Here is a 24524-nt window from a genome sequence, read left to right as displayed (position 1 = left end):
AACACATTAGCGAGATATGAAAAGTCTATAGTAACTAAATATATAAGTTTATACTAGGTTTTAAATTAAGTTAGCGACTGGGGGAATCAAAAGGTTAACAATGCATCCACGGCTGGAGAACTTCTTCTATCGTTCTTTCTCCCTCCCATCCGACTTGGTTGTAGCAACGTGATGGTTCTGCAAACAGGCAATATAGATATATATAACCAGAAATGCAGAAAGAACATGTTAAACTAGTAGTTTGGCTTCGCTCTTCCCCACAAAAGAAACTTGGTCCCCTTGACCAACCTTTCTTCTTCCCCAAGATCACCAATAATAAGTATTTTGGCTTCGCAGGCGAGTAGTTCGTAAGACCATGATTAAGTTATTCAGGGGGTAAAAAAGGAGTCAAAACGATTACTCTGTCCTCTCAGCCCGGTAAACATCCGCGACATTAAATTACCCGTTTACTCATCCTCGTTGTCAATAACCTTGTCAGCGAGGAGGTATCGGTTGACACCAGTAGTCTCATCTCTCTCGTGCTCAATGGCGAGCTTCTGAAGAGCAGTGATGACGTTCTCAACAATGGTATCCTTGCGCTTGCGGTCCTTGCGGCCAAGGTCGTTGAGCCAGGGGATCTTGTTGAGGATGAAGTAGACGATGGCAATGAAGATGGTGACACCGAAAGAGTACAGCCAGACAATGACGACGGTGACAATGTCGGTCCAACCATCGTGGCGCTGGACGGCAAGGTCAACGGGGTTGTCGATCTCAGGGGCACCAGACAGCCAGCCGAAGAGACAGAAGAGAGTAGCCATGATGTCGACACCGAGAATGGCGCCGACGAGCTGCCAAGAGGGCATGGTCTTGCCACCACGGGTAACGAAGATGAGCCAGTTCTCAGTGAGGGCGACCTCGAGGAAGAGAATCTCCTGGACGGAGCCAAAGTTCTGGATGATACCACCGTTGGGCAGGTACATGGTTCCACGGAGGACCCAGGTACCGAGGGCAAGCAAGACACCGAGGACGACGGAGATGACCCAGATCTTGGGCAGCTGCCACTCGACGGGACGGGGCTCATAGTGGGCATTGTCGTAGGCGACGGCGACGGTAGCCAAATCAGCAAACAGGGCAAGGAAGACGATGAGGTCGACACGGATGGTCTCGTTGATGATGATCATGGACAGAGTCAGGTAGATCTCAAGGTGGAGACACAGAGCGATACGGTACTGGACGTAAGCCTTCATGCGCTGGAAGATCTGGCGAGAGGTCTTGATGGCCAGGACAATGGTGGAAAGACCGGGAGCAAGGAAGACGATATCAGCAGCAGCCTGAGCAGCCTCGGTGGAACCCTCGACAGCAATACCGCAGTCAGCCTTCTTCAGGGAGGGGGCGTCGTTGACACCGTCACCAGTCATGGCAGTAAGGTGACCACGCTGCTGGAGCATCTCGACGACACGGTACTTGTGCTCGGGGAAAACCTCAGCGAAACCATCGGCACGCTCGACGAAGTCGTGCTGGACGGAACCGGCAAGACCACCGTGGATGAGCTTCTCAGAGTTGTAGACCTTGGTACCGAGAGCAAGCATACGGCAAGTCTCCTTGGCAATGGCGATGGCATCACCAGTCAACATCTTGACGGGAACACCGAGCTGGGAAGCCTCGAGAATGGTCTGGGCGGTATCCTCACGAGGGGGGTCGAACATGGAGAGGAGACCAAGGAGAACCCAGTCCTCATCGTTCTTCTTGTAGCAGACACCGAGAGATCGGAAACCACGGCGAGCGAATTCACGATCCTTCTCACGGTACTGGGAGGCGAGCTCGTCGTTGGGGTTGGCAAGCTTGAGAATGGCCTTGGGGGCACCCTTGGCGCAGATGAACTTGTCCTTGCCGAGACGGCACTCAGCGGTGATACGCTTGGAGACGGGGTCGAAAGGAGTGAACTTCTCAGTGACCCAGCCCTGCTGAAGGATCTCACGAGCCTTGGGGTAGCGCTTGAGGGTCAGGATGGTGACCTTGTCGATGGGGTCGAGGGTCTTGAGGTTGTGGGAAGAAGCAAGGGCAGCAACAGCCATCATCCAGTTGACATCCTCACCCTCGCAGACGTAGGGGTCACGGATGGACAGCTTGTTGGCAGTGAGAGTACCGGTCTTGTCAGAGCAGAGAATGTCGACACCAGCAAGAGACTCGATGGCGGTAAGCTTCTGGACAATGGCCTTCTGCTTGGCGAGGTAGGCAGCGCCGACAGCAAGAGTGGTGGTGGTGACGACGGGAAGACCGACGGGGACACCAACGATGAGGAGAACAAGGGCATAGTGGAGCAGGTTCTGGGAGCCAGGCTCGGCGATCTTGAGGTGGTGGAAGAAGCCACCGATCCAGGCAGCGAGAATCCAGAACATGACGAGAACGAGCAAGCTGGTACCGATGTTGTCCATGACAGCCTTGAAGTGACCCTGGTCCTTGGCGCCCTGGACGAGATCGGCAGTCTTACCGACGAAAGAGTCCTTGGCAGTAGCAGTGACGATGGCATAGGCCTTTCCGCGCTTGCAGCCAGTGGTGTAGTAGGCGACATCACCGAGGTACTTGTCGACGGCGAGAGACTCACCAGTGATGGCGGACTGGTCGACGGCAACGAGGGGAGTGGCACGGTGGTTGGCCAGAGCGGACTCCTGGTTCTTCTCATCTTCTTCTTCCTCCTCGTCGTCGCTGGAGCCCAGCTTGCCTTCGGCACGGAGCTGCTTGAAGACCTCGAAGTCCTCAGGACGAGTGTAGTCGCAGATCAGGAGAACATCAGAGGCGACGGTGTCACCTTCCTGGACAATGAGCTGTTGAGAGAGAAACAATTAGCTCGTTGCAATGAAACAAGAGTGAGTGAGAGGGCATTGGCTTACAATATCACCGGGAACGAGCTCACGAGCGAGAATGTTCTGCTCCTGGCCGTCACGAACAACGGTACAACGCATGGCAATGTTGCCCTTGAGAGAGGCGACGATATCGGCAGCAGACTTTTCCTGGTAGAAGGCGACGAAGGCGTTGAGCAGCAAGATACCGCAAATGACACCGAAATCGATCCAGTCACCCAAACCGACAGCCAACAGAGCAGCAACTTCCATGACTATAGACATGACATTGTTAGCTCACTGACACTTGAAATAAAACTCATAACCCAGCTTGAGAACTACTCACCATATAGAATAGGACCAGTAAAGAAACCCAAAAACTTGGCAAACAGATTCTCCTTCTCGGCGCTCAGCTCGTTCCAGCCAGCCCACTTTCGTCGCTCATCAACCTCATTGATGCGGATACCAGTGCGGATGTCGGTATCCAGCCAGGCGTCGGGGACAACCCGCTTGGCAGGCTCGGCACTGTCAATCACGTCGGGGCCGGACGACTTCCAAAACTGCCACCACTTGACATCACGACGGTCCTTGTCGTTGTCGTCGCCGCTGCGGGAGCCCTCGCGATAGGTGCTAATGTATCGCTCCAGGGCGGCGTACTCTGGGAGGTTGTCTCCCTCGGGGGGAGCGACGGTGCTGCCAGAGTGGTCCTCACGACCACCGGCCTCAACATCGTCCTCCCCAGGGGAGCCCTTTCGTCGATGAAAGACAGACATTGTTGTGAAGAATTGCGCCCTCGAAGCAGCCGCGAAACTGGCAATTGAAAAGACGCAACAAGTCGCAACTGGGCAGGAAGGGGAGAGAAAAAGTTCATCCACCGAGGCGGCTTGCCAGAGATATTTATTCCAGCCCGTAGTCTCTTGGGGACACCCTAGTCCGGCCCAATGCCGTGGTTCCTTTTTTTTTTTTTTTTTGTCTGGACTGGTTTTTTTTTTCTCTCTACCCTCCTTCGATGAGACGCCAGAACGCCAGAGTCTGTCTGGTCGCGCCGTCTCCATCCAGCCATCCATCCATCCCAATTCACTCCCCCAAGCGTACTCCGTACAAGTACAGCTTAGACTTCCCACACGCCCCCCCTTGTCCACTTCCCCCATCGGCCAGCGAAGACCGACGGCAGATTGTCGCCTGGGCTAAGCTGATTCGAGAACAAGCAGGTAAACCCGCGAGCCATGTCCCAAAGAAGCATAGCAAGCCATAGAATCAAACATGCCGCTCAAAGGCCGAGTTATCCTGTCCTTGGCCCTAAGCCAAAAGAGCGGCGCCGAAAGGGCTTCTCCTGCTGTGTGGATACGCCTCTTGGACTTGGGGCCAGGCCCCGGCGCAACCGAAGCTGTCGACCGATGCCGATATCCGATTTAACCCTCTTGTCCCATCTCTTGGCCAGCAACGCCTCTAGGCCTCATCCAGCCAAAGCACACGCCTGTGCGCCCGGAGTAGCTGGGAAGGTGAAGAGACGACCGGGGACAAGACCCGCCCTGGCCTGAGCAAGAGAGCGAATAAAACACCAAGGCCGAAGCTGCTGAAGGAGGAACCACCCCCCCAGATCAAGAAGTCGGAATCCCGGGACAGCCGGCTTCCAAGGGCCAGAAAATTCTACGAAGGAAATCCCGCATGTAAAACTGGCCCATGGAAGGTAGTGTACGTGCCTTTGTTTTGCGCTTATTACCCGCATCGCATCACGCAGCGCGCCTTTTCCTCGGCCGTCATTTTTTGGGGACGACGGGCCCTGTTTTTCCCCCTTCCTAATTACAAGACGGCTTCTTGATTCAAGGCTCCATCACAAAAGCTGATCTCCGGATACCACGAGTGTATCTTGTAGATAGTACTCCGTAGTAGAACTAACTACCTACTAAGGCGCGTCTTTTTTTTTTTTCTTCCTCCAACGGCACGTCTGAGCGACGTCGGAGGCTGCTTCTAGCATTTTTGTTAGTGAGGCGGCAACATACCTTACTTGGACGAAGAATTAAGTGAAAAAGCCAAGCATGAATCCCGCCCGCCTCATTGGCGCACGAACAACATCCCCATACAATACAGTAGCCTCCAACCGCGGATTGCACGTACTCGTACTCTTAAAAATGTACATACGCGGAATCAGTATTCCTATTCTCAGCCCATAGCATGCAAATCGCGCATCTCGAAAAGCCACCTCACCTCGGAGATGCTGCCACCAACCCCCTTCCCCGTATGTACTGTACAATAACAACTAGTAGTAACAACAAATAACACCCCCTCGGCCATTGACCTGACCTGACCAGTCTCTTCCCCCCCAAATGCGCTGTATGTAATGTCAGCACCTCTTCGTGTTTCGCCCTTCCTCACGATCCAATTCGCCCTCGGTGCGTCCCGGGATCGCCTTTTAACCCCATGGCAATGCCGGTAGATGTAAACGCTTAATCCGGGCGCTGTGTTTCTCCCCCTTCGCTTCGGCCAAGTTCAGTTCAGTCATGACGACAGACAGTTCCAACCGGCTTCGGCATCTGTTCGTTCCATTGATTGCCATTGCCATTGCCATTTGCCATTGTCCTCCTGCAAGCCCCATGAACCAATCAATACCAGAACCACAAACCAACCCCCGGAAAACTCCCCCAGCAAATCGCAAATCGCCATCTTTTTCAGCCGCTCGCCTTCTCGCCTCAAATTCCCTCCTCGATTTTCCATTTTCACCGTCTTTGACCTGCTTCGGATATGCCTCGTCCAGACTCCACACACGACGTCATTTTGGCCATGTGTAGGGGGGAGTACGTACAGTAACTCGTACACATGTACATACGCCCGTCCCTCCCCCATTTCTGGCCTAGCGCCGACTGCCCCGCAAACTTGGCTGCTTCGCTGCATTTTTCTAGCGCTTCCATCCGATCAAAAGTCGCTTGGCGATGGCGATTTGCGCTGGAGCGACGCAAGGACGAGCAATTGAAGCAGGGGCGAGGCGAGGAGAGCGGAAAAAGGCTTCGGATGGAGGTCGCGGAGTGTCTCTGCTCGTCACGGCGCTGTTTTGGCACGTATTTTGTTCGCTGTTGTGCCGCTACAGGCGCTGCGTCTAGCTCACGCGACGGGGGGAACCAAGATGGTACCTGCTGTACAAGGCACAAGTTAGCACAAGCACAAGTCACTACTGGGTAATGCTCATACATTGCATGGGGATGGGATGGGACTGGGGGCTCCACAGGCACGGAACAGCAACTCGAGAAAACAAGGGCCTTGGAGGGATTACTTTTCGAGTTAGTCGCTGCGGATTCTCTCATTTTACAAGTATCGAGTACTGGTTATCGTACTGCGCATCTACACGCACAGCCGGTACTCGTACATGTAAGCGCCTCGACTCGAACACATTCACTCGAGCTCCCACTTCTTTCTCGCCTCGCCGTTCGGTACGTACCCCCGATCGGGCCGGTCTCAATTTTGCTCCGGTAGCCGCCGTGGCCGCAGCGCCTCTTTGGGATCCAATTCCGCCATAGCCGTGGCTTTTGCTTGATTCCTGTTCGCTGTTCGCCTGTACGATACGATACGATGGATATGCGGATAGAATACATGTACAGTACCGTAGCTAGCATGAGTCCGGTACAGTAGCGGCAGACCTTGTCATTCTAGCTTCCAGCAGGTACGGGAGTACATACATGTGAAGAGGCGTGAGAGGCGTGAAAGAGCGAAAAAGCGCATACATCATACCGCATCTGCTGGAATGCCAAAAGTAGACATAATGCCTCTTGGCCCTGGGCCGGGGCGTCCGATTTGATGTATGTAAGTCAAAGTGAGAGAGGCAGAAGGCATAACGGAGTAAATCAGCTTCAAAGGGCGATGCCGGCATTTCGCGAGGCTGCAGCAGCAAGCTCCAGAGCAGCTCCCGCAGCAGCTCCAAGCCCAAGCCCAAGCCGTGTTGAAATCTCAACACCATGCCGCTAATACGGCAGCACGCTCCTCCATCATATCAAGAGGTGTCCAACCATGGTCCCCGCGTCCAGCTGCCCATTGGCGAGCTTCTCTCTCTGGCCCTCGATGGCCGCTCCGTCTACTCGGCCACCAACCCGGAGCTGGTCTACTACGAGCTGAGCGCTGCTCCTCTGCAGGCGACGTCGCTCATCTACGTGGTGAAAAAGGTCAAATACCGCCTCGCCGGCGACCTGCGCGTGGGCAGGCTGCGCACCCGCCACGACGACATCTACCTCTTCCGCGACGCCTACGTCAACTTCTACGCGCCCCGGCGCATCGTCATCGACGGCAAGGCCAGCGATGCCCGCTGCTACAGGGACGTCAAGCTGAAGCCGGGCCTCATGGGCTGGTCGACGTGCTCGGCTTCGGGCCACTTCACGGCCAAGACGGCCCTTCGCGATCGCTGGCGGCAGCACTACCAGGTGATTTGGAAGGACGCCAGCGGCCGCATCGTCGCCATGGAGGACAAGGCCTGGCCTTCTGTGCCTGTCAATGTCAATGGCAGTAGTAGTACGGCGATGACGGCAGCAACAGCAGACAACAATGAACACCACGCCGCACCGCCAGCTCCCGTGCCATGCTTGAAGCTGCTCCGGATGCTGGACGAAAAAGATTTGGATCTGCTGGTGACGTGCTGGACGGCCCGCCTCTGGAAACAGGCACAAACGTCGCTGGGCAGCCCTCCCATGGGCCGGTCTAGAGGTAATAGCTTGGCATTTTTCTTCCTCTTAAAATCATTTGCGCATAATTCACATGTCCCAGTCCCAGTCCCCTTCGTGTGTTATATCATCATGCACGTCATTCGTGTGTGTGAGACATCGTCACGCGCGCTAGCTAACATGAATTATTCAAACCCTCAGTCAAGCGATTCGCAGCACGATACCTCCGTCTCCGCTACATGACCGATCTAGTCTCCTCCAAGTCAACCCCGACACGACGCCTCGAGGCATAAGCAAAATCAAGCTCACAGATACGCTGATTGAGCTCCTATAATTCTTATTCTTTAATTTTTATTTATTTTCCTCTCTTTTTTTCCCCAATCCCGCTTAATTGTAGTCCTGTACAAGGCCCCCGATCACGCACATACGCCCACCACGCGCGCACCCATACGCAGATCCCTTCCTGGATTTAAGATAGCCGAGAGTAGAGGGACATGGAGGGGCGTTTACTTGCATTGGAGCAAAGCCAACGGGAAACAGGTCGTCGCGATGGCCTCTCTTATGCGAATTGACGGTTGAATCACTACGAAGCACTAGATAGGCGCCGAGACTGGACAGAGAGAGGGAGAGCGCGCTCTTGGGAGGATTTCCATCTAATTCAAGAGAACCAAGCCCATGGATTGAAGCCGGGATTGCTGCATAGAAACCACTGCCAACTCATCTTTACTGGATAGCCCGTACGAGTATTCAATCACGACTCCTCAGACAAGAGCCAATTGCTCTCCAGGAACCGATGACGCGCGACCAGTTCACCATCTCCAACGTATTCTTTTCCACTTGCCTCCTCCTCCTACTCCATACAGTACTACGAATCCATCATCTCCATCCTCATACCTCGTACACGGACCAGGCAGGCCTTCGCCGTTGCGTGCTCAGCACAGACAGAACTTGGACCCTCGCCAAGCGAGCCCAGCATCATCCAGACAAGTATTCCCCGGAAACGCATCACCTGCCCAGACACACTTGCACCGCACAAGGCGAGGCGATTGCGACCTACCCAGTCAGGGATCGTAACTTGTACGAGTCGAGCTTACCGGCAAACCAGGGGGCGTGTCTCTTAGGCTTGAGGCTAGCAGGGTCCAAGGCGCAATCAGATCGGCCGGTTCAATCTAGTTCCGACCGCGGCTTTTTTTGACGCGCAGGGGTCTGTCTGTGTGTACTCGCGAAGAGGAAGAGAGGCCAGCCAAAAAAGGCTCTCTACCCCCAAGCCAGCCAGGCCCTGCGTATCCGGGGGTGAAGGAAGGGTATGTACAAGGCCAGTCCAAAAATACCAGTAAGGGTTCATACAGTATGCGCGAATTGATGAACCGAACGGACCATGACAGGCCCCCAAATGTCCATGGAGATGTGCCATTTTGGGGGCTTCAGGAGTGTCCCGACTAAAGCCGCGGCATAAGGAACAACAGCAAACGCAGAGTCAAAAATAAAGAGACGGTGAATCGGAATTCGGCCACAGCTACAGCTGAAGGGAATAAGGAGGTGACAGCAAAGCTCACTAACACTGCCGGTATATGCGAAACTTTGCCCCTTTTTTCCGCAATCACGCAAATCAATGCATATCCTTATTTTGTATTTTCCATTTTATTGGTTTTATTCTGCGCCTTGAAATGCAACGAGTATATACTGGTATACCCAAGTTCCTCTGGTCACGCAAAGCAAGTCCATGGAGCAAAAGCAAACCCACGACGAACGAACACTCCCCCACAAGAGACCAGGGCTCCGTCAGAGCCGCGCTAGGATCCAAGGCAGCCTAGCCGACAGGAATATCCGTAATTACTGATCCAGACTATTGCTTCGAGGCTAGAGCTGATATCGACCGCGTCGCCGGCATGCCGGATTGGGGGCCTGACTTGATTGCTATCGACAGGTTTATGATTACCATGACCCAGCTTTCCGTCTGAGTATTACTCCCCGTACTCCAAACTACTGTGAGACGAGGAGGAGCGAAAGAAAGGCGGTAATGAGATGAGGACAACGCATTATGGCGCCAGCCAACGCAGAAAGTAGGGCCGCGCGAAAATGTCATTGAAAATAGCAACGGCATAAAGATACATAGACACCAAGAAATAGAAAGGCTGGGGTTCAGCTTTCGGGGAGAGAGGCATTTGCATTGCGATGGTTCTGCCTTTATCGATCCACGCCCCCCTCTCTACATGAACCCAACTAAGCAGATAGATAGTACATACTCGTACGCTCAGCTCAAAGGTGTAGCAAGCAGTAGTATTACGACACGCAGGAAAAATAAACTTGGTAGAAAAGATACTTGGGGGCAACGGCAGTGGCACGCGCTGTTTGTCATGGCTTGCCGCTGTGAGCCAATTGACTTTGCCCAGTTAACGAGCGGCTGTCGCGGTGGCTGGCCTCGACGGCAACAAACTTTTAGTGAAAATAAGGGCAATGATCACCAGGCAGGCGGCAAAGAAGGAAGAAGAAAAAAATTGAAACACGAGCTTCTGCCGAGGGCCCAATAGGCATCACCTACTTTTGCCTCACGTCACAGAAACTGACAATATTGATAGGCAAGTAGCAGCAATCTCGCATTGAAGCCATATCTCTCTCTTTGGATTCAATAGAGACACGGAGCAGTGGCCCTTTTCTTTAGCCTCAATAAGGCACCACCCATCGTTACTCCGTACTCCGTACTAAACTACGGACAATTTTCCAATGGCCCTTGTCCCACCAGGCCCAGAATCTCGTTCATCTTAGTAAGGGACAGCGACCGAAGAAAAAAAATGTCGCAAGGCCAGACCAGCCAGAGGGCTGTCAATTTCTGGTTATTCCCGCCGGCGGCGATGTGCAAAAAGTAGCTTCAAACTTGCTAGTAAGCCTAGGTAGTATAGGGATTTTCCACACCTGAAGCAAGCCTCACTTTTTTGGTAATATTCTGGCCCTATCTCTAGCCAATCTCCATCAAAAAAGGGGAGGCTCGCTTTTGATTGCAGGGTAGAACGGGCATTCCCACTTCCTGATAGTAGTAGCACGAGTAGTTGCTAGAATGGAGTCCCGATTGCTGCTGCTAGAAGCATATCGTAATAGCTTCATGTACTCGTACGGAGTGCATTATATTGCAACATCCAGTTTAGCTGAGTACGGGGTACATTAGCAACAGTGCCGAGGTGCTTTCGCCCGCAACAGCAACGGAGTACTTCCGGATGAGATAAACCAGGTGTCTCACTCGTTGCCTCGATTCGATGATTACATGGTCAGTGTATTACTCGCCTTTTTTCCAACAATAGACCTGACATGAACATTCCCCACGCCCCAGGCTCCCAAGTTATCCCTCAAAAATACCTGTCACAGCAGCCAGCCTTCCATTTCCTCCGACCATCTCCTTATGCAGTGGCTTTTGCTCCGAGGAACACCAGCAACGAGGTGGCTCCCTGACCCGTTTTCTTTCTCCGGAACAACAAGCTGGACCCTCAAGAGAACCACAAAAAAGATTAGAGCCAGGGGTCTTTTTTTTTCGACCGTTCGTTTTTCCTCTTTCTGCGACTTGTGTTTACGGAATACCCACCGGCACTAACACACACGGCTCGGAATCAAATACGGCGCAGCCATTGGACGAAGCTCACGATGGGCAGCGGAGCCGAAGCACCGAATTCGCACAGAACGCCGGCGGAAACGGATCAACTCCGGCAGACAAAAGAAGGACTTGAAGCCAAAATGAAATGAAATGAAATAAACAACGAGTAGCAGGAAGAGAAATACTCGTATAACATGCACCTACGGAAATGAGGAAAAATAAAGTAGCCAAAATGCCCAGAACCAGAAAAGGGCTCTCCATCAGGCAGTTTGCTGACCTACATGACTGAATTTCCTGGCTAACAATAACAACTCACACAGGTCCCTAAGCCCCCCCTTGCCTCTCGCTTCTTTCTCACCCAGTGTCATGGCTTTTTCTTTGCCAAGATCGTCAGTGCGTTTTTTTGGCCTCTCTCCCTTGCCTCGCCTTGGGGCCGGTTAATGGCGCTCTTTTCCACGTTAGTCGCCCGCTGTCAGTTGGTCCAAATCCCGGCCAAGCGCGGGCTATGTGACGTGACGAGGGAAGAAAGGGCAGAAGTGAGAAATCGCCTAGCATCGCCAAGTCTCGAGGGCACGGCCGGCGAATCGCCTTGGCAACGTCTTGGGAGATTTCTTCAGCAATTAAAAAAAGAAACGACAAGGTAAAACAACACCAAAGAGTCAAAGCGTCCAGCGCAAAAAAAAACATAACATGTAATACAGTACAGTAAGACGTAGAAACCAGGCCAAAGTGGGCAAATACCTAGAAAGAAGCCCATCCCAAGCCGGGAAACTCCCATCACCAATCCAACGACGCAATCATGCGCCATTATTGATCACCCAAAAGAAAAAAGGCCCGGCCTTGTTCCGCCATTGCTGCTGCCTTCTGACTCCGGCTCTGGACTCTCTCTACCCTCTATAATCCCTCGCCTTTTTTAGCACCCAAACTTACTCGAGTCCCAGACCGAGGTGGCAAGGGTGGTCTTGAGTCGTTTATGTGGAGCGGCAATCCCGTTTCCGCCTTTCCTCGCGTGTGTTCCTGTTTTTTTCTCACTCACTCACTTTTCCCTCGCGATTCGCGTCGTTCTGCGAAAAATACGGAATCGGGATTAGCGCTTCTCGCTGCACGGCGATTGAAGCACCGGCGCTCCGTTCCCGTGGGCTTGCGGCAAAAGAATCCAAGCACATTCACGTCACAGTCACCGGCGGCAATTGGGCAAGGGATTTGATTTGATTTGATTTGATTGTTGCCTATTCCTATTGCCGGCTGCGGTGTGTGTGCTGCGTCATGCGGCGAGGGCGAGGATATACGAGGATACGAAAGTTCAGCTGCCATGCCAGAGATGCACGCAATGGCGTGATGTGATGTTTGCAGCATGATTGATTCCAGTTCATTTGGGGCAATTTGGTGAGATGGCCCAGCTGCTCAATTTCGACGCGTCGAGATGGCAAAGCTGAGATGTTCTGGATGCACGGGGAATACAGCAGCTCTATTGCAATGGATGTCACATGAAGTCATATGTATACTCGTAGTATTTGATTGTTGTAGTAGTGGGCGAATGTATTACAGCATCTGCGGGTGTTGCTGCACAAGTGCTCCTGTTGGCGTCGTACGAGTATGACATCAATCTTGAACCTACCCGGGACTCCAAAACTCATCACCTTGGCCTTCACGTTAACACTCATCTCATATCACCGCAACTAGAGACACTTCAATTCATCATTCAACGGCCTTGTCTCACACAGCCTTACACGCTCTACAACCCACTCAACTCTCCACGCTCCCCCGAGACAAATGTCTCATCAAAAAACAAACACAAGACATCTCACTTCCTCCCGTTCTAAACCCACGTTCCAAATCCCACCTCAATCTGCAACCCCAAAATAAGCATAACCCAAACACAACAGTAGTAGGCCCATATGCACACCTAACCTACCCAATACCAGAAATCCCCTCAGCTCCATCCAACCGAACACCATAAGCGCCGCACCAACCGCTGCAAGAAGACTTCTACCAGTATAGGCAAGACTTCAACCAGTATAGCCGGCCGAATATAACTCGTTCGTACGCAAGAAAACAAAGTCCGCCGCAATCCTATTCCCCCGGGCCGATCCGGTTCCTGGACCTGTGTCACTGTGCCTGAGAGGGGCCCCCGATTCGATGCCTCATCCGTCCGCCATGGCCGACCAGGTCGCCACCAAGGACGACACGATAGTCCGTAAGCGCAAGACTCATCGCAAGTCTCGCCTGGGCTGCGGCAACTGCAAGATTCGCGGTGTCAAGGTAACCTCTGCTATGCTCTTCCCCTTCTCTATCTCTCTCATCATCTCTCATCTATTCCTCTCATAGCACGTAGTAGCTCTCTCTTGTAATCCACGTCTGTAATAGCACACATACATACAAACTTTCATACATCATACTCAATAACACACATGACTTACACACCTCAAAATCACAGTGCGATGAATCCAAACCCACCTGTCGCCGCTGCCACGCATCCGGCTTCACATGCAACTACTCCCGCACAGCCCCAACCCTCCAGCTCTCCCACTCCAGCGTCCTGAGATTCGATCTCTCACCTATCAGCCAAGCTCCCGTCGTCAGTGTTTTCCCCACGTATAGTATCTTCTGGGATGTCTCTCTCCAGCCTGCCCTGAAGATTCCCATAGTCTTGCCTCTGCAGGGCAGGCTGGGGGAGTACACTCTACGACCACAAGACTATGCTGCTCTGCATCGGTTTCAGACGAGGACGGCTGCGTCGTTGGGGACGCTCAGTCAGAGAAAATGGTATCCCAAGATTGTATCTAACCTCGCAAAGGAAGTAAGTCTCTTCATCCCATCCATCTCCTCCATATATCATAGTATTTGATAGCAACATCTATACAACCTCGATGCTAACCAGCTTCAACTCACAGCACCCCTTCCTCTTCCACTTCTTCCTCGCCCTCTCCCTCCTCCACGACGCCCACCTCTCCCAATCCCCCCTCCCGCAATCCCACCACGCATCCCTCGCCTTCCACTGGTACCACAGCACCGCCATCCTCTCCCACTTCCTCTCCCTCCCCTCCCCCGAAACGACACTCTCCTCCTCCCACCGCGATGCCCTCTGGATTTGCGCATCCACCCTCGGCGCAGCCTCCTTCGCCTCCATCCGCACCCAGGACCCTTCCGCCGCGTGGCCCCTCGCCGACCCGAACCCGGCCGTCGACCTCGACTGGCTGAAGATGGGACACGGGAAGCGCGCCGTCTGGAACATTACCGACCCGAATCGTCCTGATAGCGTTTTTCACAACCTCCTCCAACAGACCCCCATGCAGAATCCCATCGATTCCTCCGTCATTACACCGGACTCGCTCCCTCCGCCCTTTTACAAGCTCTTCAAACTCTCGGCAACGTCCTCCCCGGAGACGAACCCGTACCATGGTGCCTGTGCCATCATCTCCTCCCTTTCGGTCAACCCGATCAACGACGACACCGTCATTCTCTTCCTTAGTTTCATCACCCAAATAGACCCCTCATATAGAAGCCTCATCGAGGAGAAGGATCCTCGTGCACTGCTCCTCCTCCTATATTGGCACTCCATGGTCGTGCCAGAGAAACGATGGTGGCTACGACGACGTTGTATTGTAGAAGGCAAGGCTATTTTGATGTATCTCGAACGATATTGCGCAGATGATGACGATATCATGGAGCTGCTGCAAGTGCCAAAGAGAAGACTAGCCAATTGGAATTTTATCAATACGGGCATGGTTGAGAAACAAAGATAGAGATGATAATCATGACGATGCATAATGAACAAGAGAGTCTGCTAGAGACTAGCGAATTGGAATTATAGCAATACGGGCATGGTTGAGAAACAATGATAGAAAGCTATTCATGATGATGTATAATGAACACAAGAGTCTGCCAGACCCTCCTATATGACTATTGAGTAATATACCAATACTATTTAATGACAATAACAAGTACACCGCTCTATCGCTTGGTGGGAAAAGAGAAAGAAAGAAAAAGCTACATCATAAGCATAAGCGTAGCGGCTGTACAAACGCTGTATTCCCCATTAACGAGCCAATCAATCCTCTACCGCTATGTCCCACTGGCTACCTCGTTTGTTGTTATAGGAACAGCTTGCTGCTCTGGCTCTGCAACCTTGATACCATCGTCCGGGGGACTTATTAGCGGATGCTCGTGATCATACCCCACGGACTTGACAATGCCAAGGCCTCTTGTACGACCTTCGCGGAAGAGCAGCCGGTCTCCAGGGGCAATGTACTCTGGACGCTGGACGAAGCGGAACGCAACATTGGCACGGTCACCAGTACGAATCAGCTCGCGATCAATGTCGATGATGGCACAAGTCTGTGACACAGCGCCAACATGCAGCATGGCCTGGTAGCGCTTCTTGATTGTAGTCGCGTGAGACAAGATGAGAACTGTTTTAGTTAGCATTCCGTTATAAGACGCCCAGAGACACCTGGATGACGCACCTTCTGCAACAAACTCGCGAAACACCTTTGGGCCGGTTTGTCCCTCCTCCTTGTGAAGCATCACCATCCCCTTCCGGACGTCTCGTCGCTTCATCTTTTTGAGCGCAAAAGAGGCAGACTGTCCTGCCTCGGCCACTTGCACGCGTATCCTCTTGCGCTCAATGGAACGCACCGCTGTGGGGGTAAAGTGTCCCAGAGAATCCGGTCCTATAAGGACATTGTCACCCTCATGAACCATGCCTGACTTGACGATACCAGAGACCACCGTCCCCGTGAATGGCACCGAGAATGTGTCATTGACCTGAAACTCAAATGGCGCATCCGAATGGTAGTGGCCGTGGTGCGGCAGCATGTTCAAAAACGTCCGGACAAGATCGAGGTTCTCGCCAGTGACGTTGGACACCTGGAAGACGGGACATATCCTCTTGCTCACAAACTGGGTCGCCGTGTTGATACACTCTTCGCGGTTTGTGATGAAAGTCGGCATCTTTCTCGCCCCAGGGCTCTTCATGATCTTGTTGACCTGGCTAATGGTCTCCTTGAGGATGTTGGGTGGGCAAATGTCAATCTTGGTGATGATGACCATGACTGGCACATTGAGCGCAAGCGCAATTCCCAGATGCTCCTTGCTCATACCCACCAATCCGTTGTTGGCCGCAACCATCAGGAGGCAAAAGTCGGGGCTGCTGGACAGCAGGCCGAACACGGTCGTTCTGAGATACTTTTCGTGTCCTGCCAGATCGCTAAACGTGATGACCTTGGCGCTGTGCTTTCCAATATCTTCCCAGGACAGCTTTCGGCCGGGGGTATCCGAGGTGACGACTTGGCCCAGGCTATCAAATCCCATGATTTCCATGCCCACGGAGCTTGTACGCCCAGATTCCATTTCGTGCTTGTGACGGAAGAGATTGACCCGCGCCTTTCCTCGCCCATCGTCAAGATCATTCTTGACCAGGACGCCTAGCAGCGAACTCTTTCCAGCATCAACTGTTGGCGGTCGCTTTAGCACATCGTTCCGACCCAATGCAGTACGGGAAGCTTACCGTTGCCAACGACGGCTATTCGAGTCTCAATGACGTCTTCTATCTTGTCTGGTATCCTCCGGATAAGAATCTTTCCGCTACAACTCTTATCCTTTGTTGGATTGGTGGCTGTGCTCTCGGCCTCTTCTTTTCCGCCGACATTGGTCGTCAGGAGAAGCTGACAATCTGCGCGCACCTTCTTCGCAGCCTCAACTAGTCTTGGATATGCAATATTCCACTCGTCCAGTGTCAGCTGCATTGATTCGCCGCTGTTCTCGAAGCCAAGGTCAAAAACAGTCTCCCCCGCGCCCTCTTCTATCCGCTCCGTGATGACATCCCCGAGCTTCCGCAACGTGTCATCGTCCGACCCGAGCACAAGGTCTCTGAGCTTTATCCTCGGCGCAGAGTCTACCAGATTGAGGCTGTCTAGGAGCTCATCCAGCTCTGCATCGTGCTCTGCCGAGTCAGGAACGGGCTTCTTGGTCGAGGATGGATACCGGAGGTTCTGCTGTTGCTCTACGTATTCCGCAAAGTCGCTGAGGGCCTGCGCAAGATCGCATTAGTATTCAATCATGGTCCGACCTAGACCGACTAGCTAGGTAGCTATTGGAATGATAGCTTACCGATTCACCTTTGCGCTTGTCATGTTCGTGGCTCTTTGCTGCTTTGGCCGCCTTGGTCGCCATTATGCCGTGACAGTGTGCACCGGACACACCCGTTTTACAATAGACCTGATAGCTGGAGGATCCGGGAGGGAAACGACGCTGGGAAGCATATTATATAGACAATACACAAGACACAAACTATGACTCTTCGGCCTGGCTAGCAAGGTTTAGCTGTTAGTCAACGGCAAAAGGAGTCACTGTTTGAGCTGAGCCTCAGCCAGGCCAGGAGCCTCGGAGAGAGTGGCTATCGATAAGGCAAGCTTTTGGACATAAATGTGGGGCGATGACACGACTCGATCTTGGTCTGCGATTAGAGCATTCCACCAGTAATTACATATCATCATGTCTGTCTGCCAGCCAATGTCCAGACAGCCCTGCTTGTCCATGCAGAGAGAGAAAGCAAAAAGATGTGTGCTCATTGGTTTCACGAATCCAAAGAGAATCATGAAAAGAAACTCTGTGAGGAGGGGGAAATGACCACAGCATGCTGATCCGTCACCATCCAGCCTTGCCATCACCATGGCCGCAGACATTGACCAATCGTTCATCCGTGGCAAGCCTCTCCAACGGTATCGGTCGGGTCCATATACAGAGAGTGAGAGTGGAATTTGGTAACATCGGCCAATGTTAATCAGTTGCAGCAGTTTGTCGCCTCGGCCATTCTGTCACTTGCGCATTTCCCTGCTCATGCCAACGCAGAGGCCAGGAGCGCGTCATGTATTTCCTCGCATCGTGTGGATCGTGGGGGCTTGTCTCAGTTTGTCATTGGTATCATTGCTGCAATTGCTGTCTATTTCTAGAAAGGAACCTGGGGAGAGATTAAAACGACGCTATCGCCTGTGAGTCTGTTAGCCACTCCTCCCTTGACCACTTGAGCCGGATGAAAGAAACTGACCTCTCACAAACAACATTTCTGATTTCCTGCTAATTGTCTTGCCAACTGTTAGACCCATGTGCTGCTGCTTGTGAACCGTCATCTCCTTACCTTGACCTCGTCGCTCTCCTCCTCGTCATCGTCGACGGCGTAGATGGTCTCTTCCACATCGCCCAGCACCAGGTTGCAGTGGCTGTCGTAGGCCTGCAACAACTTCATCAGCACACATCCACCTCTAGATCGACAATGCATGAATAGTGCGTACATGGAGCTTGCCCTTGAGCTCTCGGTCACCGCGCAGCTTGACAAAGACCACTTCGTTGAGCAGCAGCCGCACGAGATCGAGCGGCTCAGCCACGTGGCTGGATTCCTCCCCAACATCCGCCATGCTTTGTATCTCGGTATTCGCTTCTCGGTATTCGCTTCCGTGTACCTGAGTCGAGGGAAATAATGGCTGCGTTTATCGAATGTTTTGAGCTCGTGTGAATGCGGCAGCTTCTTGAGATGGCCTCGTCAAAAAAAGCTAGCCTTGCCCCTCCATGCCGTGGGAAATCTTCGGCGGGCGCATCGCCAGCAATGCATATCGCAATATGCAAGTATCGAGGCCATGCCCCATATGGCTTCATCGCTTCTTCAAGACCCGCGGCCCCATTGTGAAGCCACTTTTACCCCAGATTCCTAGAGAATCGCGCCAGTATCAACTAGCCCAGTCGCTGGGACAAGTCAATCGCAGTTCTCCTCACTCTGCGTGGCCTTCTCAATGGTCGCCAGAATAGCATCATGACGCCCAGACGACTTGTCTGGCCTGGACGCCGCCTTGGACTGGCAGCGCTGAAAAACCAGCGCCATGATGCTTCTTCGCCTTTGCCATTGAGATGTGGGCGACAAACCACTGGCCGGCGCAGCCTAGCGTCTCACACAGCTTCGTCCAATGTACAGAGTCATTTGTTTTCCGAGCTGATGCCGCCCAGCGTTCGGCCCGAGTTGGGGATTCTCCTTGAATCCATCAGGAAGCGCAACATGTCTCGAATCGGCTGGGAATTCACTGCCTGGACCGATATTCTAAGCGATGTCAACTTACCATATCATGAAGCTGCAGTTCGAGAGGCCCGAGAGCTTCCTGTATCGACCTTTTCCGAGATTCTGCGCAGTATTGACCCGATACAGTCTCCTGAAGCTGATATCGCACATGGACTCAACCTCACTCCGGCACATGCGCAGTTCACCTTTCCCGGCATGCTGCTGAACCAGTTTGGTGTGCGCAAAGTCCATCACGGCATCCTTCAGGGCGTTCGAACCCTCATTGAGATCCGCAGTCAAGCCCCGCCGTCTCACAGCCCAACGGCCGCAGACTTTGAAGTAGCCATGAGATGTGCCGGCGCAGCAATGGACCATCAACAAGCCAAGGCATTCTGGACCGCCATGGCAGCTCAAGGCTTGCAGGACTCTCGATCGTCAAAGTCATGGTCAGACTTTATCAAGGCTCGTTTCATAGTAGAGCCCGTCTACTACCAGTTCGACCGCTCCAGAGTTGCTTTCCTTGCGCGCGACCTGTACAGCAACCACAATCCGCTGCCGGTATCGAAGCTTGAACGCCTGGACAACATCAGATTCAGCGTTAATGCGCTAAAGAGAGAACCATGGAACCGCAGGCCAGATCAGTTGGACGAAGACTTGCGGCGTCTCCTCCGCCGGCGCGCGGGCTACACAAGCTACAAGAACCACTGGATACGCAATCTCTACTACGGCCACGAAATGGACGAAGAGCTACTGTGCACCTCCATGATTGCCTTTGCCAGGTCCAGCTCAGTCTACTCCATCAAGAAGCTGATCCTGGAGAGCTACTACGGCATCGTCGTCACCACCACCGAAGAAGGCGGCATCCAAGTCTCCGGAGGCCGCGATTTCGCCCACAACTCCCCCCTGAAACCGACCCCTCGTCTCTTGCAGGCCATCGTCGAGGCCTTTGGCTCCATGTCGCACATCGTCCTCGGCACGAAGCTGCTGGACTACGTCTCCCGCCGCTACGGCATCGCCATCCCGCACGAGACGTGGTCCAGCCTCCTCAGCTGGACCTACGTCTCGGCCTCCAAGCCCTTCAAGCGCACCCGCGACATCCACACCGGCAACTTATCCACGGCCACTTCCGCCGCCGACGTCCGCCACATCTGGGACGTCATGACCGCGGCGCCGTACAGCATCACGCCGACGCTGGCCGACCTCGACATCTACATCAAGACGCTCATCAACCAGCGCTCCTTCGGCCAAGCCATCGCCGCCATCCGCACCCACGCAATCCCCCTCTACAACTCCCTCTGCACCCGCCATCAAACCGCCCTCGCCGACGAAGTCCTCCAGCTCGACGCCCTCTACTCAATCTCCGCCGCCCACGCCTCCTCCCTCACCTCCCGCGCCACCTTCCGCCGCCGCAAAGCCCAGCTCCTCAAAGACCACGCCCACCACACAATCTCCTCCTGGCTCGCCCGCCTCCTCAAGTCTGCCTCCGCCACAAAGGCCCGCCAGGGCTCCCTCATGCGCGTCCGTATCCCGGACCTCCTCCTCGAGTTCCCCGACTTCTTCCACCACGAGATCCGCTACCGCACCGCCCAGGGCCACGTCGTCCTGCGCCGGCCCGAAGCCGACGTCACACGGCGCTTCGACTGGGACGCGGGGACCTTCCGCCGCACCTTGCCGCAGAAAAAGGCCGGTCTGTATGCGCGAGAGTTTGAGGGCGCTAGCGACCCCGAGTTTCCCTGGCCGCAGGTTGACAGCATCAAGGTATTGGAGTGGAAGAGGGTGCCGAGGAAGAGATCTGAGTTGGCTCGTCGGCCGCCGGGCGAGGCGGCGAGGGAGTCGAGGGCGAAAGGATGGTGGAATGCCCTGGAAGAAGAACTGATGCTGTAGACTCCATTACCTTCTTCTTTCTTCTAGATACATGTACTATACATAAAGGGGGGTTGATAGACGGATTCATTTGTCTATAGAAGAGTGTCTATATAGAACATCTATATAGACGCAGAATAAAAAAAAAGATTAAATGAAACATCCTTGTTCATGTATCGCTGAATCTCAAATGCACATCACACAAAAGTACTCAGAAACCGCGTCAGATATTGTCAATGCCAGTCATGATTCATAATTCATTCAATCTATCTATCCCAAGAAGCCAAGATTAAATCATCAATATGTACAAAATGCAGCCGACCTAGGGTATTTGCCAAATTGCTTCCCCCTCATCACTTCAAAGAGTCCACCCCTGAAAGAGTTCAGAAGCGAATCAATGCGTTACAGCGTCATTGTTCCAGCTCACAAATATCCTACTCTCCAATGCCTGTCGTAGCCAAATGATGTACAAAGAAAAGAAGAGTTGCCTTGAAACCTGAAAAGAGAAAACCCTTTAATAGCAATGTAGAAATGTGTGCACATGTATGCGAAATGTCAAGATGTTATACCATCAACCTCCAATGGCAGCCTCAGCCAAAACTCCCAGCAAGCTGGCAGCGGCACCGCCAATGCCAACCATACCGAGCGCCTCACCCCATGGCTGCTTCCTGGCAGGCCTCTCCCGTCTCCGATCATCACGGCGATCGCGGTCATTGTGATGCGACCGGTAACCGTCGTCTCGATCTCGATCACGATCTCGGTCCCGGTCTCGGTCTCGGCGATATTTGTCGTCATATGACGGATCACTGTCTCGCCTTCTTCTCTCTCTGTCTCTGTCTTCGCGACGTCTAGAATGATCATCTCTATCTCTTTCGTCGCGATCTCGAGATTTCTTGGAAGAATTGGAATCTCGACTGTCACGACTCTCCTTGCCATCGCGGCCGTCCTTACTCTCGCGACTGTCCTTTTCTGGCCGGGCTTCAACCTCGTAGGGGTCAGGGCCGAAGCGCACATGGTTGGTGTTTTTGTTCTTTAGGATGGGCTTCGGCATCACGGGAGTGGTTGCAGACGACCTCTTTTTTTCTGGAGGATTCACAATGACGGGATGATTCTTGACATCCTTTTCATCCAAGGCTTTGTCGTCATCTGCATCAGACACGTCGCTCCGGCGCTCCGAATCTTTGTCGTCTTCAGCGCTCCCATCTCGGCTACTCTCTGATCCTGTTCGTTCGGGCCTATTCACGTGATGAGAATGTTGCTTGCTGACTTGAGGTACACTTCGACGAGCAGCACGACATTCTGCACTCAAACGAGCGTAATGGGTGACTTGGTCAAGGGATAGGTGGCCAAGGATGGCGACGTAGCCCGGGCGAGCTTCGTATCGCACGCCGGCACGATGGAGAGCCTCAGGGCTGACGACAGAGCGTTTGATCTTGGTCCACTCTGCGTGCATCGGAATCTCCCGCCCATAGCTGTCCGGAGCCAGCCGAGGTATTGACGCCCCTCCATATGCCGGGGGAGCACTGGAACCGTACACGTGAGGTGCTATTCCATCTACACTGAGTTGCTTCGCTTGGGGAATTGCCTGAGGGGCTGTAGACGTCGGTAGCCTTATCTCGGGTAAAGCCCCAGACATGATGGGCTGGAATGATGGAGCATCCGCCTGTGTGGGAGAGCTGCTTAGATGGAGGCCAGCCATGTCCGAGCTGAGCGAATCCATCAGCAGTAAATCTCGTGTGGAGATGAAGTCAAAGGATTTTCCCATGTTGCCGTCATTCTCGCTCGGAGCACAGGCACGGGGGTCGTACGACAGCTCTTGGGCCAAAGATGGATGGGGTCGTTGATCCGGCATGAGTCGTCCAGTGTCCATGCTAGCAGTCTTGTCGTAGGCGACCGGTGGAAAGGTCATGTGGCGAGCGTACATGGGGTTGGGAGCGGAGTTGCCATCAAGCTCAAGGAGCCCTCGGACGGTAGGCGGAATGCCGTCCTTCATGGATGGCACGGATTCAATCTCTTGAATGTAGGCGCGGAGAATATCCTGTATTGAGTCAGCTTCCGCCGTATTTGCGCTACAAGGTGCCAAAGCTGGGGTTGAGTGCGCGCAAGGGGACATACCTCATGCTCATCCAGCACCTTGGATGAGAATCCCTCCTTGACGAGCTCGGCCTTGAACTTCTTCCACAGCTTGTCATCGCCGCTATTGGTCTTGTTGCTGTCGCGACGGAAGAGTCTACGCCCAATAGCATCCACTTTGTCCTTGATGGCCTCCAGACCAGGTCCACGGCGGCGGCGGGTTGGCGAAGCGTCCCTCGACTGCAGCAGATCCAAAAAGGCGTCAATGACAGTCTTTTGATGGACCAGCTTGACTTGCACAGCGTTGATGCTCTCGGCAGCGCCATCAGCGTAAGGCCCTCCGCCCCTGCTGTTCAAATCCAGGACGAGCTCGAGCTGCTTGAGCGTCGTCTGAGAGTCTTTGACGATGGAGTTTAGCTGCTTCGAATAAGTGGAAGAGTCCGAGGAGTTGAGGCGCGAGTCTGGATCGGCAGCCTCGACACGGAGGTCGCGCAGAGCATTGTGGAGGTTGTGAACGGCCTGAGAGGCATCACCAGAAAGAGACGGGACAGTTGACTGGGTGGTGCGCACGTAAAGGGTCCTGGCAAAAGCGTCGACGGCATCGATGTGCTGAACTACGGAGGTACCGCTCATAGCTACCATGCGGGCTACCATGCGGTGGCGAAGAGGAAATTTGATGAGAGTATGCGATGATGTATGATTGATGCTGTCTTGGTCAAGTGGTGGAAGAAGGTCGTTGAAGCAAGAGGCAGGTTCTGCTTCTTGGGAGAAAATGAAGAGTCACGTTAGGCCGCAGTTATGTAAACAGTAGCCGGAGCCTTATAATAGGTTAACAGGAAATGACAGAGAATGGTCGTCTGTCGCGTGTCCTCGTGATAGGATAGGTGCGGCGTCTTGGCTGGGTGATGCGGATCTGCTGGTTGGTCAGCAGCGATGGTTGATGTGGGCTGGAGATGGCGCAGCAGGCGACTTCCAACTTCCGGGATCGAAGGCTCGTATACTCGATATCTCCGATGCAGGGAAAAATAAATAAATAAATAAATAAGAGTTGTTGATGTGGTATTTGTAGAGAGAGTGTGTGAGAGTATGAGGGAGTGTTACAAAAAGAGGAGGGAGGAAGATGGAGGAGGCAAAAGAGAGAGAGGCAAGGCAACCATTTTCAATCAATGACTCTTCACCACAGTCACTCACTTATCGATACTGCACCCATTATAACCAGCCAGCATCAACACTCCCCCCTCCTATCACAAGCGTAACCCCCTCAGACAATAACTCTCAAATCATCGCCTGCAACAACCGTCGATCCAGCCCCGGCCACAGACTCGCACACGCGCCTCAAACATCCATCAGCAGTGCCCAAAGTTCGAGACACAAGAGCGCACATGTGGCTTCAAACCGCACGGGCTGTGACGTCGTCCACCAGCCCCGCCATCAACTTTCCCTGCTGTGGGGGAACCAGAGGGAATGGAGGGTGGCCACAGCACAGGGGGCTTGGG

General features: G+C 53.4%; 7 protein-coding genes across 7 annotated transcripts; 3 read left to right on the top strand and 4 right to left on the bottom strand.

The window, feature by feature from the left end:
- Positions 1-446: 446 nt before the first annotated feature.
- T069G_11438 (e1-E2 ATPase domain-containing protein) lies at positions 447-3592 on the bottom strand (the record flags this gene model as incomplete). Its single annotated transcript, XM_056178643.1, has 3 exons — positions 447-2804; positions 2871-3094; positions 3166-3592. 3 exons carry the CDS (start codon positions 3590-3592, stop codon positions 447-449), a joined length of 3009 nt encoding a protein of 1002 aa, XP_056023517.1.
- A 3174-nt stretch (positions 3593-6766) lies between these two features.
- On the top strand, positions 6767-7755 carry T069G_11437 (uncharacterized protein; the record flags this gene model as incomplete). Its single annotated transcript, XM_056178642.1, has 2 exons — positions 6767-7505; positions 7664-7755. 2 exons carry the CDS (start codon positions 6767-6769, stop codon positions 7753-7755), a joined length of 831 nt encoding a protein of 276 aa, XP_056023516.1.
- A 5447-nt stretch (positions 7756-13202) lies between these two features.
- Positions 13203-14791, top strand: T069G_11436 (fungal zn(2)-Cys(6) binuclear cluster domain-containing protein; the record flags this gene model as incomplete). Its single annotated transcript, XM_056178641.1, has 4 exons — positions 13203-13307; positions 13483-13623; positions 13672-13845; positions 13940-14791. The coding sequence occupies 4 exons, from the start codon at positions 13203-13205 to the stop codon at positions 14789-14791; spliced, it is 1272 nt and encodes a 423-aa protein (XP_056023515.1).
- A 319-nt stretch (positions 14792-15110) lies between these two features.
- T069G_11435 (elongation factor tu GTP binding domain-containing protein) lies at positions 15111-17219 on the bottom strand (the record flags this gene model as incomplete). Its single annotated transcript, XM_056178640.1, has 4 exons — positions 15111-15457; positions 15512-16498; positions 16555-17077; positions 17157-17219. 4 exons carry the CDS (start codon positions 17217-17219, stop codon positions 15111-15113), a joined length of 1920 nt encoding a protein of 639 aa, XP_056023514.1.
- Positions 17220-17994: 775 nt separating this feature from the next.
- On the bottom strand, positions 17995-18460 carry T069G_11434 (LSM domain-containing protein; the record flags this gene model as incomplete). The annotated part of the gene is made up of 4 exons (XM_056178639.1): positions 17995-18035; positions 18094-18130; positions 18184-18276; positions 18338-18460. 4 exons carry the CDS (start codon positions 18458-18460, stop codon positions 17995-17997), a joined length of 294 nt encoding a protein of 97 aa, XP_056023513.1.
- Positions 18461-19092: 632 nt separating this feature from the next.
- T069G_11433 (mitochondrial ATPase expression domain-containing protein) lies at positions 19093-20976 on the top strand (the record flags this gene model as incomplete). The annotated part of the gene is made up of 1 exon (XM_056178638.1): positions 19093-20976. One exon carries the CDS (start codon positions 19093-19095, stop codon positions 20974-20976), a length of 1884 nt encoding a protein of 627 aa, XP_056023512.1.
- A 550-nt stretch (positions 20977-21526) lies between these two features.
- Positions 21527-23661, bottom strand: T069G_11432 (uncharacterized protein; the record flags this gene model as incomplete). Its single annotated transcript, XM_056178637.1, has 2 exons — positions 21527-22993; positions 23071-23661. 2 exons carry the CDS (start codon positions 23659-23661, stop codon positions 21527-21529), a joined length of 2058 nt encoding a protein of 685 aa, XP_056023511.1.
- Between the last annotated feature and the right edge of the window lie 863 nt (positions 23662-24524).

The sequence above is a fragment of the Trichoderma breve genome (assembly GCF_028502605.1).
Source record: "Trichoderma breve strain T069 chromosome 7 map unlocalized scaffold00008, whole genome shotgun sequence".
Lineage (NCBI taxonomy): Eukaryota > Fungi > Ascomycota > Sordariomycetes > Hypocreales > Hypocreaceae > Trichoderma > Trichoderma breve.
This window is presented reverse-complemented; position numbering and strand designations above follow the sequence as displayed.